Source organism: Oncorhynchus clarkii, chromosome 23 (genome assembly GCF_045791955.1).
Source record: "Oncorhynchus clarkii lewisi isolate Uvic-CL-2024 chromosome 23, UVic_Ocla_1.0, whole genome shotgun sequence".
NCBI lineage: Eukaryota > Metazoa > Chordata > Actinopteri > Salmoniformes > Salmonidae > Oncorhynchus > Oncorhynchus clarkii.
In genome coordinates this window covers 13,268,932-13,285,195 of record NC_092169.1, presented here as the reverse complement: position 1 = coordinate 13,285,195, position 16,264 = coordinate 13,268,932, and the positions used below count along the sequence as shown (strand labels likewise).

The window sequence follows — 16,264 nt, the reverse complement described above, 5'->3', positions numbered from 1 at the left end:
GAAATTGTGTTTTTAACATTGGATAAATGTAGAGACTCAATACTACAAAATGGTATATCATAGACTGCATTTTTCAGGAACAATGGGAAAGTCATTTTGTTTTGAAAGTTAATAAACTTGTAAATTAACTTTTGAGAAAATGGCCTTTGAATGTTGTGGTACCTACTGGAGAGCTCTCCTTTGTCTACACCCGTTCAGCATTGTTCACACCCTCTTAAGCCAGCCCCACCCATTTCTTTAAGGATTCACATGCAAGTTCATGCTAAACAGTGAGTAGTGTAGTAAAGATTAAGACTAAAAGTGGTAAAAGTAGTAGCATCCATAAGGATAAATTCCAGGTAAACAGAAAGTGTCCAGATAAAAATATTTTCTAAATAGTAGATGACGCTTACCCAGACACACTTATCTAAATTGATGGGTTGTGTGAAATAAATTTTATAACCCCCAGTCACACATCTTGCTAAGTGGATGGGTCTCTACAGAAGGTACAGCCAAATGATTACTTAAATAGTAGCAGTAGCAGAAATAGTGTCAATATAAATAAAATATACAGTGTGTACAAGAAAAATAGCAATAGCAATATCAGTGATATAGGGGGTAGTTATATGCATACCATCATGGGTAAAGTGGCTGAGCAGCAGGATTAAAAAAAGTAGCAGCAACGTATTAGAAGAGTCATTTGAATAGACGCACTGCAGAAAGTGCTGATGACTGGTCCGTCCGAACCACGCATGAACAAGGGAATCTATATTCGGAGAGCCTGTTTCTGTCCTGCCCTTTACTTTGGTGCAGAGCTTGTCATGTCCATAGCCTCTTCGTCGCAAAACTCCCCGATCTTCACAAAAAAGATACGTTTGTCTAGCCGTGTCCAGTCCAGGTGGTGCTTGTACAGGCAGACCATCTATGGGAGGAAGGATGTCAGCGTTGCGCAGCAGCTGAAACTGGCCACAACTGAGTCTGAACTCTCCTTGGCGACAACAACACCAGGCTCCAGAGCATTTAAGCTGTAAAACAGGAAACAACAAAAAATGTAGAAGACATTACAACCTTGCACAACATCAATTCACCTCCCAAGTTTAGATAAGAAGAAAAACCTCCTACAATACAATGAAAATGATATTCACCTGAAGTGCTGGTACTGCTTAATCTGTGGCAGCGGCCTGAAGTACAGAGTCAGGTGTTGTTGCCAGCCATAGCTTTCCACCAGCACTGTATCATCCAGTCCAATCAGCTGTGGGATGTTGACCCCTGTCACAGTGCTGTCCTCCACAACACCAGCAGTCTAAGACAGTGTTCACTCTGGTCTTTCTGAAGCGCTGCTTGGTGAGGCTGAAGCACCAGTCAATGGCAAACTTGGTGTGGCCTGTGAACAGGAAGTGAAGGTCCAGACTGTGGTGGAGCTTGTGCATGGTACGCCAGGCACAATACCAGAGCGCAAACTTGTTCTTGTTTTGGCTACTGCAGTTATTATTCAGGTCCACATGTGTTTCCCCAACTCCGTAGTTGGTGAAGAAATGGTGCATGTAGTTGATGACTGTGCTACTGCCTTTGCTGGTTGACATGCCTTCATCAATCAAGTAGTTGACTTGTTGTGGTATTCCTTCACAGCAGACAAAAAGCAAGCCACACTTCCGAGGAGTTAAATATTAGATGGGACCTGGCTGCATAGGGTCAGCAGGATAGTGCCCTTGTAAACAACAAAATAGCATTAAGATAAATTACAATTAATTGTCTCACCCCTGTCAGTCTGTCTTTACACAACTCAGTGAAAGGTATTTGCCTGCCTCCCATATACATAGATATACAGTACACTCAAATGTTTTATATATATCTATTCATCTATGTCCTCAATCAGTATACAGGAAGAAATGTTGCTTACTTGTTGAGCAAAATAAAAGTGGTAATGCATCCTGATGTCTTTGCTTGCTGGTTCAGTAGGGGCCCCCAGAGACAACTGCAGATCTTGACAGGTGGTCTTGCATTCAGCAACCATCTTCTTGAAGACAGACCGCTCACTCTGAACAAGCAGGAGATACTGTTCATGCTTCTTCAGCTTGGCTGACTTAACAGTGTCTGGCAGATTGGAAGATCTGAAGGCCTAATAGTTGTTCTTCTGGCACTGCCAGCACAGGTCTGTCCTGGGCTTAGTGCTTGAGATGTGGGGCAGCAATTTTCTCCACAGATTCCTGAAGGAAGCAGCCCGACGCCACGTACCTATGGAAAATACAGAAATAATGTGAGATCAATATAAGTAGTGCCAATCATGTTGGAGGTCAACTAAATAATAAAAACTTGTTTATGCTTTACATACCAAGTGTTGTCATCGATTTTGTGTAGAGACGCCACACTGTTGCTTTTGTCACATAGGATGGCAGAATCGTCCACCAAGTGTTTGTGTCCTGGGTGGCGTCCTGGTAATACTATTGCATTGTCCTCTGCATGGTTGTTGATGAAGTTCACCACTCGCTGCAAATCCTCATGCTTCAGGTGTAACCTGTGCTTGCTTGAGCCAGCTCTCTTTTTGATGGGAGGCATTAGACCATTCTCCTTGTGTAACTGGGGGAGGAGAGTCAGACATGTTCTACTGATGCTGAAAGACACATTTCAGGTACAAATATTTTAGCGTTATTATACAATAGGCACGAAATGGCATTCTGAGATAACATCACTACACACAGTTCATGCACGTATCCAGCCATCTATCGTTAGCTAGCTAGCTAACAGCAAGCTTTAACTTGGGGTATTTTGTTTAGACAGGTAGGTAGCTAGCTAGCTAGATAGCCAGCTAAACAATTAACCATAATTCCTATCCATAGAGTACTAGCAATATAAACCGGTTGTCATAGCTAGCTAAAATTAACCAAATAGGTTAGCTAGTTAGCTAGCTAACATTAGGCTATAACTAGCAATGGCATTCTGAGAAAACATCATTAACGTTACACACAGTTACATACATGTAATTTTAGCTAACCAGCCAGCCAGCTAACATCAGCTAACATTTGCTAGCTTATAACAAGCTTTAACTTGGGATCTTTTGTCTAAACATGTAACGTTAACGTTAGCTAGCTAGCTAAACAGTGAACTATAATCCCAATCCATAGAGTAACGTTACTAACAATACAAACTGATTGTCATAGCTAGCTAAAGTTAACCAAATAGGTTCAATGTTAGCTAGCAAGCCAGCCATCAAATTCCAGCTAGCTAGCTAACAGCAAGCTTTATGACTTGAATCCTGCTAACGGGATTGATATGACAACAGCCAGTGAAAGTGCAGGGCACCAAATTCAAAACAACAGAAATCTCATAATTAAAATTCCTCAAACATATAAGTATTTTATACCATTTTAAAGATAAACTTGTTGTTAATCCCACCACAGTGTCCGATTTCAAAAAGGATTTACGACGAAAGCACACCAAACGATTATGTTAGGTCTGCACCTAGTCACAGAAAAACACAGCCATTTTTCCAGCCATAGAGAGGAGTCACAAAAAGCAGAAATAGAGATAAAATGAATCACTAACCTTTGATGATCTTCATCAGATGACACTCATAGGACTTCATGTTACACAATACATGTATGTTTTGTTCGATAAAGTTCATATTTATATACAAAAATCTGAGTTTACATTGGCGCGTTATATTTAGTAGTTCCAAAACATCCAGTGATTTTTCAGAGAGCCACATCAATTTACAGAAATACTCATAATAAATATTTACAAAAGATACAACTATTATAGATACACTTCTCCTTAATCTGACCGCTGTGTCAGATTTCAAAAAAGCCCTACCGAAAAAGCACACCACGCAATAATCTGAGTACAGCGCTTAGACAACAAATCAAGCCATACAGATATCCACCATGTTGTGGAGTCAACAGAAGTCAGAAATAACATTATAAATATTCACTTACCTTTGATGATCTTCATCAAAATGCACTCCCAGGAATCCCAGTTCCACAATAAATGTTTGATTTGTTCGGTAAAGTCCCTTATTTATGTCCAAAAACCTCCTTTTTGTTCGCACTTTTAGCCCAGTAATCCAAATGCTCAATGCGCGATTGATTAGTTCAGACGAAAAGTCAAAAAAGTTATATTACAGTTTGTAGAAACATGTCAAACGAGGTATAGAATCAATCTTTAGGATGTTTTTAACATAAATCTTCAATAATGTTCCAACCAGAGAATTCCTTTGTCTTCAGAAATGCAATGGAACTCAAGCTAACTCTCACATGATCGCGCGTGCTCAGCTCATGCCTCTCTGGCAGACCTCTGACTCAAACCCCTCTCATTCCCCCCTCCTCACAGTAGAAGTATCAAACAAGGTTCTAAAGACTGTTGACATCGAGTGGAAGCCTTAGGAAGTGCAATTTTACCCCATAGACACTGTATATTTGATAGGCAAAGAGTTGAAAAACTACACACCTCAGATGTCACACTTCCTGGTTGGATTTTTTCTCAGGTTTTTGCCTGCCATATAAGTTCTGTTATATTCACAGACATCATTCAAACAGTTTTAGAAACTTCAGAGTGTTTTCTATCCAAATCGAATCATCAAATCTAATCATATGCATATATTAGCAACTGGGCCTGAGTAGCAGGCAGTTTACTCTGGGCACCTTATTCATCCAACGCAATACTGCCCCCTGCCATAACAAGTTAACTTGTAATGAAAACAACTTTCTGACAAAATTAGAAATGTATAATATGTGAAACTGTAGAGTGACTCACCCGTATACATGGATGAAAGCCTCATGGCAGACTGCAAACAATTTCATTAAATAAAACGTCCTGTGTCGTTTCTGTTTAGTTTGCACAGATATTCTACTGATTTCAAAACTGTCAACTTCTTCCCACTGTTGATCGACGTTTCGACTCTACGATGTCTTCTTCAATGAAAATGTTTTTACCTAAATCAGGGATTTCCTCACTCTCTGATTCATTTTCAGAGTCAAAGAGAGTCCTCCAGAAAGTAGCCCACCACAACTTTTTCCCACTGACCGGCTTTGTCGATAGCGCATGATAAATTCAGAGCAGGAATGTTATTGAGAGCAGTAGCAACATATTTGCAGTTCTCCATTGCTAATGTTTTATCTTTCAAAAAACTGCAGTGGAAAGGATTATCTACGCATAATGAGCAGCTCATTTTATAGACACAAGATGCTACACCGCAGACCAATCTGAAACTCATCTCTCGGCATGTCCAAACAACTCATTATCTCAGCCAATCATGGCTAGCGGTAAGGTTCCTGTCCCTTTCTTTTGCTAAACCAACTAGGCTTGTAATTGAACAACTTTATTCGTATTTACAGATGGCATAAAAGTTTTATTAAGGCACATGAACGTTCACATGTTCGAGAATGCATTTGCTAAAAAACGCATTTTGCCCCAAAAAACGTTTTACGTTCAAATGGCTCTCATGTGAAGTTGTGACTTGTTTCCTGAAACGGGTCACATATGGACTTGGTATTTTTCCAAATAGGGCAATCTTCTGTATACCACCCCTACCTTGTCACAACACAACTGATTGGCTCAAATGCATTAAGAAGGAGAAAAAAAGAAAAAAAGGAAATAAAAGGCACACCTGTTTATTGAAATGCATACAAGTGACTACCTCATGAAGCTGGTTGAGAGAATGCCAAGAGTGTGTATAGCTGTCTTCAAGGTAAAGGGTGGCTACTTTGAAGAATCACAAATTTAACAATAATTTTGATTTGTTTAACAGTCTTTTTCTTTCTACATGATTCCATGTGTTATTTCATAGTTTAATTTCATAGACCAAGAAGGAGAGTGATGGAGTGCTGCATCAGATGACCTGGCCTCATCTGAGGCCAAAACCCAATTGAGATGGTTTGGGAAGAGTTGGACCGCAAAGTAAAGGAAAAGCAGCCAACAAGTGCTCAGCATATGTGGGAACTCCTTCAAGACTATTGGAAAAGCCTTCCCGGGTGAAGCTGGTTGAGAGAATGCCAAGCGTGTGTAAAGCTGTCGTCAAGGCAAAGGGTGGCTAATTTGAAGAATGTCAAAAATAAAAGTATAGTTTGATTTAACACTTTTTTGGTTACTACATGATTCCATATGTGTTATTTCATAGTTTTGATGACTTCACTATTATTCTACAATGTAGAAAACAGTAAAAGATAATAAAAAAAACCTGGAATGAGTAGGTGTGTCCAAACTTGTGGGGGGCGGGGGGGCACATAGTCCCCACACATAATCCATATCATACGCCACTGATAAGAGCACATAGCCTACACACTGGGCACAGACATCAATTCAATTGATATTCCACGTTGTTTCCACATCATTTCAACAAATTATTCAACTAGTGTCTGTCCAGTGGGTAGGCCTTCATTAGTTATTTTAAACACTATTGTTGTCATGATGCTGGGACCCATAGATAACATAGCAAACATTTCAGTGTCTTGTACATCACTTTGTCATTCATCTTTTTCCAAACACTTACTGCCTTAATTTCCACAGATTTGTGTGTCCCCAACAGTTACAATTTGACTAGCCTGATATATTTTCCTTGTGGTTGTTGTGTTTCACAACTGTTGTTGTGTTTCTACTGCAAATTCAGCCTCATGACCACTCTTTAAAGAGTAAAGACAACATACATTTCCATAGTGTTTTTCTAAGTGTCTTTCCTTCCTGTCGCCAAACTAAAGTTGAATGATGATTTGCTATTCAAAACAAGACTACCAAGTCTATAATACAAAGAAGGACACACCACAAGAGGGAGCATCTTGCTGTTAAGCCAATTGTAGATTAGATTCAATTGAAAGTGACCTGTATAAGCCTATGACAGGAGGACCTACCACTTTTAAGATATGTTTCATCTGGTTAGTAAGTATTTCAAATGGCAGTAACAATGAGACCAATTGACATGCCCTGTAGGCCTACATTTTATTCTAAGTGTGGCCTTTATTTGAAGAGAAGGAATTGACTTATGAGACATCCCACTGGGAAAACTGGTTGAATCAACATAATGTCCACGTGATTTCAATGAAATTATATTGAACCAACCTGGAAGATGTTCAATTGATGTCTGTACCCAGTTGGACAGGCCTAACAGCGTGTCATGATCACCTCTGTGTGATCTTTTAAACTGTTCAAAAAGGGTTCTTGTTAACCCACAGTATTTTACACCTACAGGTAAAGCACCAAACTGAACCATTAGTAATAGCGCCAATTCATGTTCAGGTAGGCAATATTTGTTTGGCATTATAAACTGGGTAGTTTGAGCCCAGAGTGCGGATTGGCTGAAAACCATGGTATATCCGATCATATATGGGGCGGTATGGTTAGAGAGTTAGACTTGAAACCGAAAGGTTGCAAGATCGAATCCCCGAACTGACAAGGTAAAAATGTGTTATTCTGCCCGTGAACAAGGCAGTTAACCCACTGTTCCTAAGCCATCAGTGAAAATAAGAATTTGTTCTTAATTGAATTGCCTATATTATGTTCCATGCATACATACATACAGGCAAAACCTTGTTTCTTGTGGTAGTACAAAAACACTGAACTATTGCTAATACTAGTTCATAATCTGCTTGCTCCTCATCCGTTAGCTGAAAGCTGTTGTAGACATCAATGGCGTCCGAGTGTAATCTTCTGTGCGTCGTCTTTTTCACTCACTCCTATCTCCGCTGTCAAATAGAGGGTGAAACACGGTTTGAACCATTGCTCTTCAACGTTGCCTTTAAGTTTCAATTAAGCCAGCAAGCACTGCAAAACGACTAGCTACATGCACTGCACACTCCGTTAGCTCCGGCATGGTTATTTTTGACCTTAGTTTCGTTAACCCAGCGGATAGTTAGCTATGTTAGTTAGTTGATGTGTAGCCTCTTGGTGCCGTTTTGCATTTTTGAACAAAACTCAATGATGGACAAGTCAAAGGGGAGTTCTGTCACTCCTGGTACCATGTTGTATCTTCTTGTCTAAGAAATACTAAAGAAAACAACTATTCTTTAAGACATAAAACCTTCTTTATTCAAGTTAACTGGAGCCCAGTGGCGACATGGGCAGCCGCACAGGGCATCATCTTGCCAGGGGGTGGCACGGGGTGCCTGCACAAAAAACAATCGGAATGGTGACATTTTCGCAATCGGTTTTCTATCGCTCATTTGCATGTCACATGATATCATGTCGCCGTGTGGGACTGTAGGTCAATTAACCTTGTCGGAGTGGGCGCCCTGATTCTACTTTGTGAGCTAGGCAGATCTCCCACTCAGAAGTACAAGATGGGGAGGGGGGCGGGGGTAGGTTGACTTCAGGTCTCCCCACTGGAAGCCTGAGGTAGGGGTAGCAGGGGAATCTATCAAATAGTGCACCTCTAACTTTGTACAGTACTAATGCAATTAGTCAAATCAGTCACACTACGAAATGTTACCAAATAAACAACAATTCATTCATAATACTGTTTTTACAGACATATTCTTGCATTTTTTCTGGTTTGTGCGAAGTCGTTACGAATAATATAAAACCAGTTTGCTCACCACCAAGGTGAATTGGTTTAGTCTTGACTCTTGCTTGACAGTGTTGGGGGATGGGTAATGTATTGATGCTCGAGTGCCAAATCAACACACATTTGTTTCCATTTGTCTTTGTTACCTCTTTTTTATATTTATGAGTCTTATTTTTGTATAAATGTTTATATTTATATAGTTTTAAATGTTTTGATTATTTATTTGTGTTGTTCCAAATGTCTGAATAAAAATGACAGTTAGTGCTGAATGGTGTTTAGTTTATTTTGCTGAAGGGGGCCAGCTGAAGTCGGGGTTGGCCCAGGGAGCCATACAAGCTAGAACTGCCACTGCCAGAGTATAGTGAATTCAGCTGGGATTTCTCGCTCTCCCACTGCTGTGCGTGGTTTGCGCATCCCCTAAGTGGTCACGTGGCCTCCGATACAATATACCACAGTTCCCAAGCGCAACCTGAGGGCAAGCATGAATGATTAGAGTGGTCTCATATCTCAATGTGCCAGTCAGCCCTGAAACACCTCTCCAAAGACCATGAATTCTGTGCATTTTTCACACATCTTAATGGTTTGCATATCCCGTAATCAATCACACTTCCCAGCTAGCACAGAACGTTCCTGTAACATTCCCTAAAGGTTCTCCTTTAGCTCTTTCACAGAACATTCTGGGAACATTGTGGGAAAGTTATTTCTAAGAAATGAAGGAGAACCTTTAGGGAACATTGTTTTTTTAAAGGTAGAAACACATTGTTCTGATATATTTTTGGGGGGTGAATTCAAATTTTTACATAATGTTTCCCTGTTGGAAAAAAGTTATACAGTAGGAACGTTGCATATCTAATGGCCACTGGATCAAACTGCTGATAGAGGAGATAAAGTGTGTGCATAGGTGAGTGCACATCATCCACCCCCCCCCCCCCCCCAAAAAAAAACCCAAACATGTTTTGAACTCTCCTTTACAAGACAAACAGTCATGTGACACCTTAGTCACCATTGCTGTTGACAGTTGGGGAAATGGCTGACAGGAAGTTTAGCTTGTTTCAAGTACTGCTGATATTACTATTTTTACAGGTGATTAGTCAGAGAAAGTAGAACTTTTTGAAATGGATGGCAATAGATTTGATTTGTTGAATGAATAGGCTACTTGGCTAGTACCTGACAATGGTAAAAAAAGTCACATGACCTGTCATGTAAATAAGGAAGTGATTGCAATTAAATGGTAAAGAGAGGTTTACATAAAAAAATCTATGGGATACCACATTTTTTCCATTCGTAATTAATTTTATTGGTCAACATTGAATGAAAAACGTTTAATTTATATAGAAATTGATCACTTTCTGTTTTACTTTTAGCTTGCTTGGACAGTTTCCCCACCTGCACCATGTGAGTTATCTTCTAGTCACTGTAATTCTCAACCTTGTATTTGGAGCAGTTTAGCAGAAGTCCACCACAGAGTTGATAAGTGGATGAGAAAACAATACATTTACTGATTAATCGGTTTCTGATTCTTTGTGACATTTGGAGATCCATTTTGTCCAGAAGTCTACTAGTTAAAGGTGAGTTGGTTTACTTTACTTAGGTACACCACCCGTTCACGAAAATGGATTGCTCCTACATCTACTAGTCCATTTATCCAATCTCCTAGCTACCATTTTTTGTTTTTTACAGATGGAGAAATTGTGAGACACAATTGAACAAGTGAACACCTACTCAACCTCTAAGGTAAATGGCTAATGACTTGATAGCACTGAAGCATTCACATCGAAACAATGGACCTTATTTTCGTTGTCATAGGCCCAATCACAAATGGACCCCCATACCCTGTGCACTTGTGGATATCTGAGATTATTTGATGGGTCTAAACGATATGTTGAAACTTCCACCTAGCCTATCAAAGGGACAATTGCAATTATTACCAAATGGGGTTAATTTGGGATTGGGCCATACTTTTGAAAAGAGAACTTGCAAATTAAGTGTGACATACATTAGACATATGTTATTGTTAACATGTGATTAATTTTGTCTCAAAGACATCTCTCCACCTAACCGTACCACAACACAGTCCCAAAGTCTCTCCACCCAGAAGAGGAGGACATGTTCTCTGTGACAGTAAATAAACACTGAAGCATACATATTAAGTCAAATTATAATGTTTCTTGTTAGATTTAAGCTAGAATCCTTAATAGAAACAATAACAAAGTGGACATCCCGCCTCCATTTTGATAAAAAGCTGAGGGATGGAGAAATGTAACCACTCTCAAATTCCTAGACAGAGCTATGGATACAAGGACTGTCCATCCATCATATCAAAATTGTTTAACCATGCTTTGGTCTATACAGTGTTTATTTAGATTTTTACAAGAGTTGCCGCATGTTTTTAGGTTAACATCTATGGGATCGGTGTAACGTAGGCTAATGTGATTAGCATGAGGTTGTAAGTAACACAAAAAAAATCCCAGGACATAGACATTTCTGATATGGGCAGAAAACTTCAATTATTGTTAATCTAACTGCACTGTCCAATTTACAGTAGCTATTACAGTGAAATAATACCATGCTATTGTTTGAGGAGAGTGCACAATTATGAACTTGAAAATGTATTAATAAACCAATTAGGCACATTTGGGCAGTCTTCATACAACATTTTGAACATTAAGTTCACATTTCCACAAACTTCAAAGTTTTTCCTTTAAAATGGTATCAAGAATATGCATATCCTTGCTTCAGGTCCTGAGCTACAGGCAGTTAGATTTGGGTATGTCATTTTAGTTTAAAATTGAAACCTTAAGAGGTTTTAAGACCTACTGCATAAAAGTATCATAGACACTATTTAACTTGGATAATCACAGATTACAGCCAACTTTTTTGTGTGTATTTTGACAAGGGCATGAGGATTTTACGGTGAAATTATTATTCACTAAGCATAGAAAAACATTTCAATGAGTTTGACTATTGACTTCTACTATACCCTTTGTACTCAACTTAAAAATATTGCAGGATTCCAAACAACCGTGTTATTGAGAACCAGGTGGAACCTTTGCACTTCAGTGACAGCTGCTAGCTGCTGAAGAGCAAGACCTGCCAGATGAAGTCCTGCATATACCTTGTAGGACCAAGGAGGAGTTGGAGGACCTCTGCAAGAGTCTGGAGGAGGCCCCCACCAGACGGTAAGAGATGGTATGTATCTTAATCTTTGAAAATGTTCCCAGAACCTTTGGGTGGTGGACTATTCTTGATACACATGGGAAACTTTTGATGTAAAAAAAACAGCAGAGTTGCAGTTCTTGACACAAACTGGTGTGCCTGGCACTTACATACCCTGTTCAAAGGCACTTATATTTTTTGTCTTCCCCATTCACCCTATGAATGCCACATATACACAATCCATGTCTCAATTGTCTCAAGGCTTCAAAAACCTTATTTAACCCATCTCCTCCCCTTTATCTACACTGATTGAAGTGGATTTAAAAGTGACATAAACAAGGGATCATAGCTTTTACCTGGATTCCTCTGGTCAGTCTGTCATGGAAAGAGCAGGTGTTCCTAATGTTTTGTACACTCAGTGTATATGTCTTTCCAGGGTTGCAAAATTCTTGAACTTTCAATAAAATCCCTTGTTTTCCTGAAATCCCATTTGGATTACCAGTATTTCTGGGAAATCTAGGAATTTATTAAAAGTTTTTGCAACCCTACGGCTGTCTGAATCTTTAGTACCCATTTTTGTAACTTTGACCACATTTTAGCCAAGCTGAAATCCACATAACCCACGTTATTTTGACCTACATCGCTATACACCTTTGTTCATATTTAATTGTGTAATCCTGGGAGTGTTCTACTTTATAACCTCCCGTTCTCTGCTACCTCCATACAACCAAAAGAGAAAGTTCAAAGAACGTTAAGAAAAGCTTGTTCCTTTAGGGAACATTGGTGCTATGTTCAGGGGACGTTCCCACACCTTCAGAGAGCATTCCCAGAACCAAAATGAGTTATCTTTGCAGTGCCATAATAAGCCAGGAGTTTTTTTTGTTGAGCTGTAGGCTATTCCAATGGAATCATATACCGTTTAAAGGAGGTCTCCGTGTATGCACGTGATGGACGAAATCACAAGAGACTTGTTGATCACTGAAACATTCTGAAACGAACGCTGGAAACGATTTCGTCCATCACGTGTTGCTATTTCCGTACAGTAGAGCTCGGGAGTTTAATAAGCGCATTTGGAATTCCACCCGACACCTTTGTTGTGCGCTTGAAGGGGCGGGAATGCAAATAGATCTTCATGTATAAAGAGAACATCGCAGAGCCGTGCGTCAGGATACCTCAAAATACCCCACTAACATACTCTTGAGACTGTGGTAGGATTCAAGACTTTGCTGACTTTTTGAAATAGCCTACATTTGACGAATTTTTTATTCATTTTTTAAATTCATAAAACCGATCATTTACTTAAAGAAGTATGCCTAATCTACCAGTTGGTCGTTTTATGGCCATGTATCTCACGCTGTTTGGATACCTTGGGGATGCTTACGCTGGGGCTGTTTTACTGAACTCTAATGCCATCAAGAACTTGCCCGGTGTCACTGACACGGTTAGCCCGAGCCCACGTCCTTCTTCTTCAGGTAATGACGGACAGAAGGCAGTCGTGGACACTTTGCAGGTAAGCAACTGCACTAGAACGCTCTTGCAGCTGTGCGTAATACCAACACTAACCTATGCCTGAGCGCTTATCCAGCACTTTACCTTACCTACGCTTTTACTGAAATGCGTTTTGCAATTGTGTTCCAATTAAAGTTAATATTGTATTATGTTTTTATGTTAGCCTACTTGCACATACAATGCTGAGTGTGGGGCCGATGAATTCTGCAACGATATCCGAGGCGCGTGTCTCCCATGCCGAAAGACCCGGAAGCGGTGCGCAAGAGATTCTATGTGCTGCGCCGGGAAGCGCTGCATCAATGGTGAGCTCAACATATGCAAACGCAACATGTTTGTTTTTCCAACCATTTTCAGATCATCACACTTTTAATTCATGCGAGAACTTTGATGTATTTGCGTTTAATGTGGTAGTAAGATAAAATAAAATAAAACGTATGGTGAGAAAGATGGGGAATCGTGAGATATTGTAATCATCTTAAACACTTTACTTGTGTTCAACTGAAGTGACTGTATGATAACGTGTGCCTTTTTCCTCAGGTGTTTGTCAGGCCAGTGATCAAGATGCTGAAACCGCAGTCACGACCAGTGTTGAGAATAGGCAGAACAACACCATGGAACACTATGGCAAGAGACTGCCTCTGCCCCAAGGTCAACATTCTGTAAAAGGTAGGTGTGCATTACACATGCACACACATTATCCAGTACCACCCATAAAGATCCTATAGATTTGTCCTTCCCACCAGTCCCCAATGAATAAGTTACCATAAAAACACAAAGCCAAGGGGATTGAAAGGAAACATTTGATTATCAAAATTCCAGCTATGAGGCCTTTCCAACAGAACCCTTCATATTCTTTCTCTCTAGGTCGGGAAGGTGACAACTGCCTAAGGTCCTCCGACTGCTCTGAGGGTCTGTGCTGTGCACGTCACTTCTGGTCTCGTATCTGTAAGCCGGTGCTGATGGAGGGCCAGGTGTGCACGCATCACCGTAGGAAAGGCGGCCATGGCCTGGAGCTTTTCCAGCGCTGCGACTGTGGAGATGGCCTCTCATGCAGACTAGAGAGAGGAGAGAAAGACACCGGAGTCAGCAGGACAGCAGTGCGGAACCTGCATACCTGCCAGAGACGCTGACACACATCCGGGACATTCACACTGCCTCAGATGCTGACACACAGTCTTGAACATACACATTTCCCACAACCAACACATATCTGACAGATGTCAGAGACGCTGACATGCACAGAACACATCCGGAAAGGAAAAATGGGTTCCGGAGAAAAGTGATGCGCCCAGAGGGATGCGATGGACCAATCCAATTCCCCCTGATGCTGGAGAATGCAAAATAAAGAAGTTGTCATTGGATGTGTATAGGAAAGATCGATACATGTCATCAAAAATGGCAGAGTTGTTTTGTTTCTTTTAATGAAACTTAACTTTGATTGCAGTAAATTACTGTATTGTAAATACTATACTGGAGGTGGCACTTAACTGAGAATTTGAATTCTGTCTACACCTGTATTATAAATAACTTGGTGCTGCATAGTTAATTTCCAATATTGTAAATGTGTACACAATGATTTATATTGTTATTTACTGTGTAATGTAAATGTATTTTTTGTTTACTTGTAAAGTGTAAAGATATTTGTTTAAATAAAACATTCTAATTACCTGACCCATGTTGTAAGTGGCTGCTCGAGCTCTACAAGCACAAAGCTTGTCTGGCTGTTACAATGGCCGTCGAACAATAAACGGGTATTTGATATTGTGATCCAGGGGAAAGGTACAAATCAACCCATATGCCAACAGTGTTTGAATATCCATCCCAAATATGATGTCCAACAGGTTAATGATTCAGTCAAGCTCTCCAAAGACAGGGTAGGAAATGTTTTTAGCATTCCAATTGTAACGTGGGGGAAATACATAAAATACTATTCCTGTAGCTGTATTAGGTCAACTAATACAGTCCTCGGGACTAAACTAAACACGTGTTCTTTGCATCAAGGAGTGGAGCATGGAAATTAGACAATTTCCACGTCACAAGGCAGTCGCCATAGGCCTACATAATTTCCATACATCTTCAGCTCCAGGAGCTCCATAAAACTGTCCTACAAAACAAATATCACTGGGTTTATACGTTTCACTCACATATTCAATCAGACATTAGTAATGTGTTGCAACATTCACAGAGAATGTGCCCAGGGAGAAGGAGAGCAGGTCTAGTTGGAATATGGGCACCAACGACTAAAAACCCCCACTACATTTACAATTATTCCTATTTCTCATACTTCACCACTACTGTCCTCCCAAGGCACCCAAACCAGCACATAGTATGAGGATCCCCTGATTGACCAAAACAGGAAGGCTTTCAGACAAAAGGCCACGCCCTTAATAAAAAATTGCATAAACCTGGCACAGGCAAACCAACAAGTGTGCGTTCAAAATAGGTAGACGGCTCTACCCCATTACACAAGCTTGCAACCACCCCTTTTGGGAAGCAAGGAGTTATTCAGTCATGCTCTTGGTGGAATTTAACACCTAACCCGGGCAACACAAATTAGTGGTCAGGACTAGATGGAAAGTTTAAATGTTTGACCCAGATATCCTGGTCATGGTTTTTACACATACACACTAGTGGATGCTGTGTTATAGGAGGACGGCCTCATTGTAATGGCTGGAATGGAACGGCATCAAACACAATACACATATGGAAACAATATGTTTGACTCAGTTGCCTTTATTCCATTCCAGCCATTACAATAAGCCCGTCTTCCTATAGCTCTTCCCACCACACACACACACGCACGCACGCACACACACACACACACACACACACACACACACACACACACACACACACACACACACACACACACACACACACACACACACACACACACACACACACATCACATCAAAATATCACATCACAAAACATCATACCTTTGTGACAATGTGGGGGGCTTGACCATAGGAGAAATGTCATAGTGGTGAGACAGTCCTTGGGCCATGCATGGCTTTCTGTAAAAACAACACCTAGTTCTTTACAGACAGGAGCACTGCATCTAATGACAAGCGGCCATATCAAATGAAAAGAGTCAATAGCTAGGTTTCCATTTAATTGGCAACAGATTTT

At 40.3% G+C, this 16,264-nt stretch overlaps 1 protein-coding gene across 1 annotated transcript; it reads left to right on the top strand.

Annotated features, from left to right (window-relative positions):
• The first annotated feature begins 12,788 nt into the window (after window positions 1-12,788).
• LOC139381779 (dickkopf-related protein 1-like) lies at window positions 12,789-14,803 on the top strand. The gene is made up of 4 exons (XM_071125531.1): window positions 12,789-13,133; window positions 13,296-13,434; window positions 13,670-13,798; window positions 13,997-14,803. Exons 1-4 carry the CDS (start codon window positions 12,933-12,935, stop codon window positions 14,260-14,262), a joined length of 735 nt encoding a protein of 244 aa, XP_070981632.1. The 5' UTR covers window positions 12,789-12,932; the 3' UTR covers window positions 14,263-14,803.
• Window positions 14,804-16,264: the final 1,461 nt, after the last annotated feature.

Bases quoted from the DNA above. Each gene is read 5' to 3' on its own strand.
- LOC139381779 (XM_071125531.1), top strand. From the start codon at position 12,933: ATGCCTAATCTACCAGTTGGTCGTTTTATGGCCATGTATCTCACGCTG. The intron at 13,134-13,295 runs GTAAGCAACTGC...TTTTTATGTTAG, and splicing joins CAGTCGTGGACACTTTGCAG to CCTACTTGCACATACAATGC. The intron at 13,799-13,996 runs GTAGGTGTGCAT...CTTTCTCTCTAG, and splicing joins AGGTCAACATTCTGTAAAAG to GTCGGGAAGGTGACAACTGC.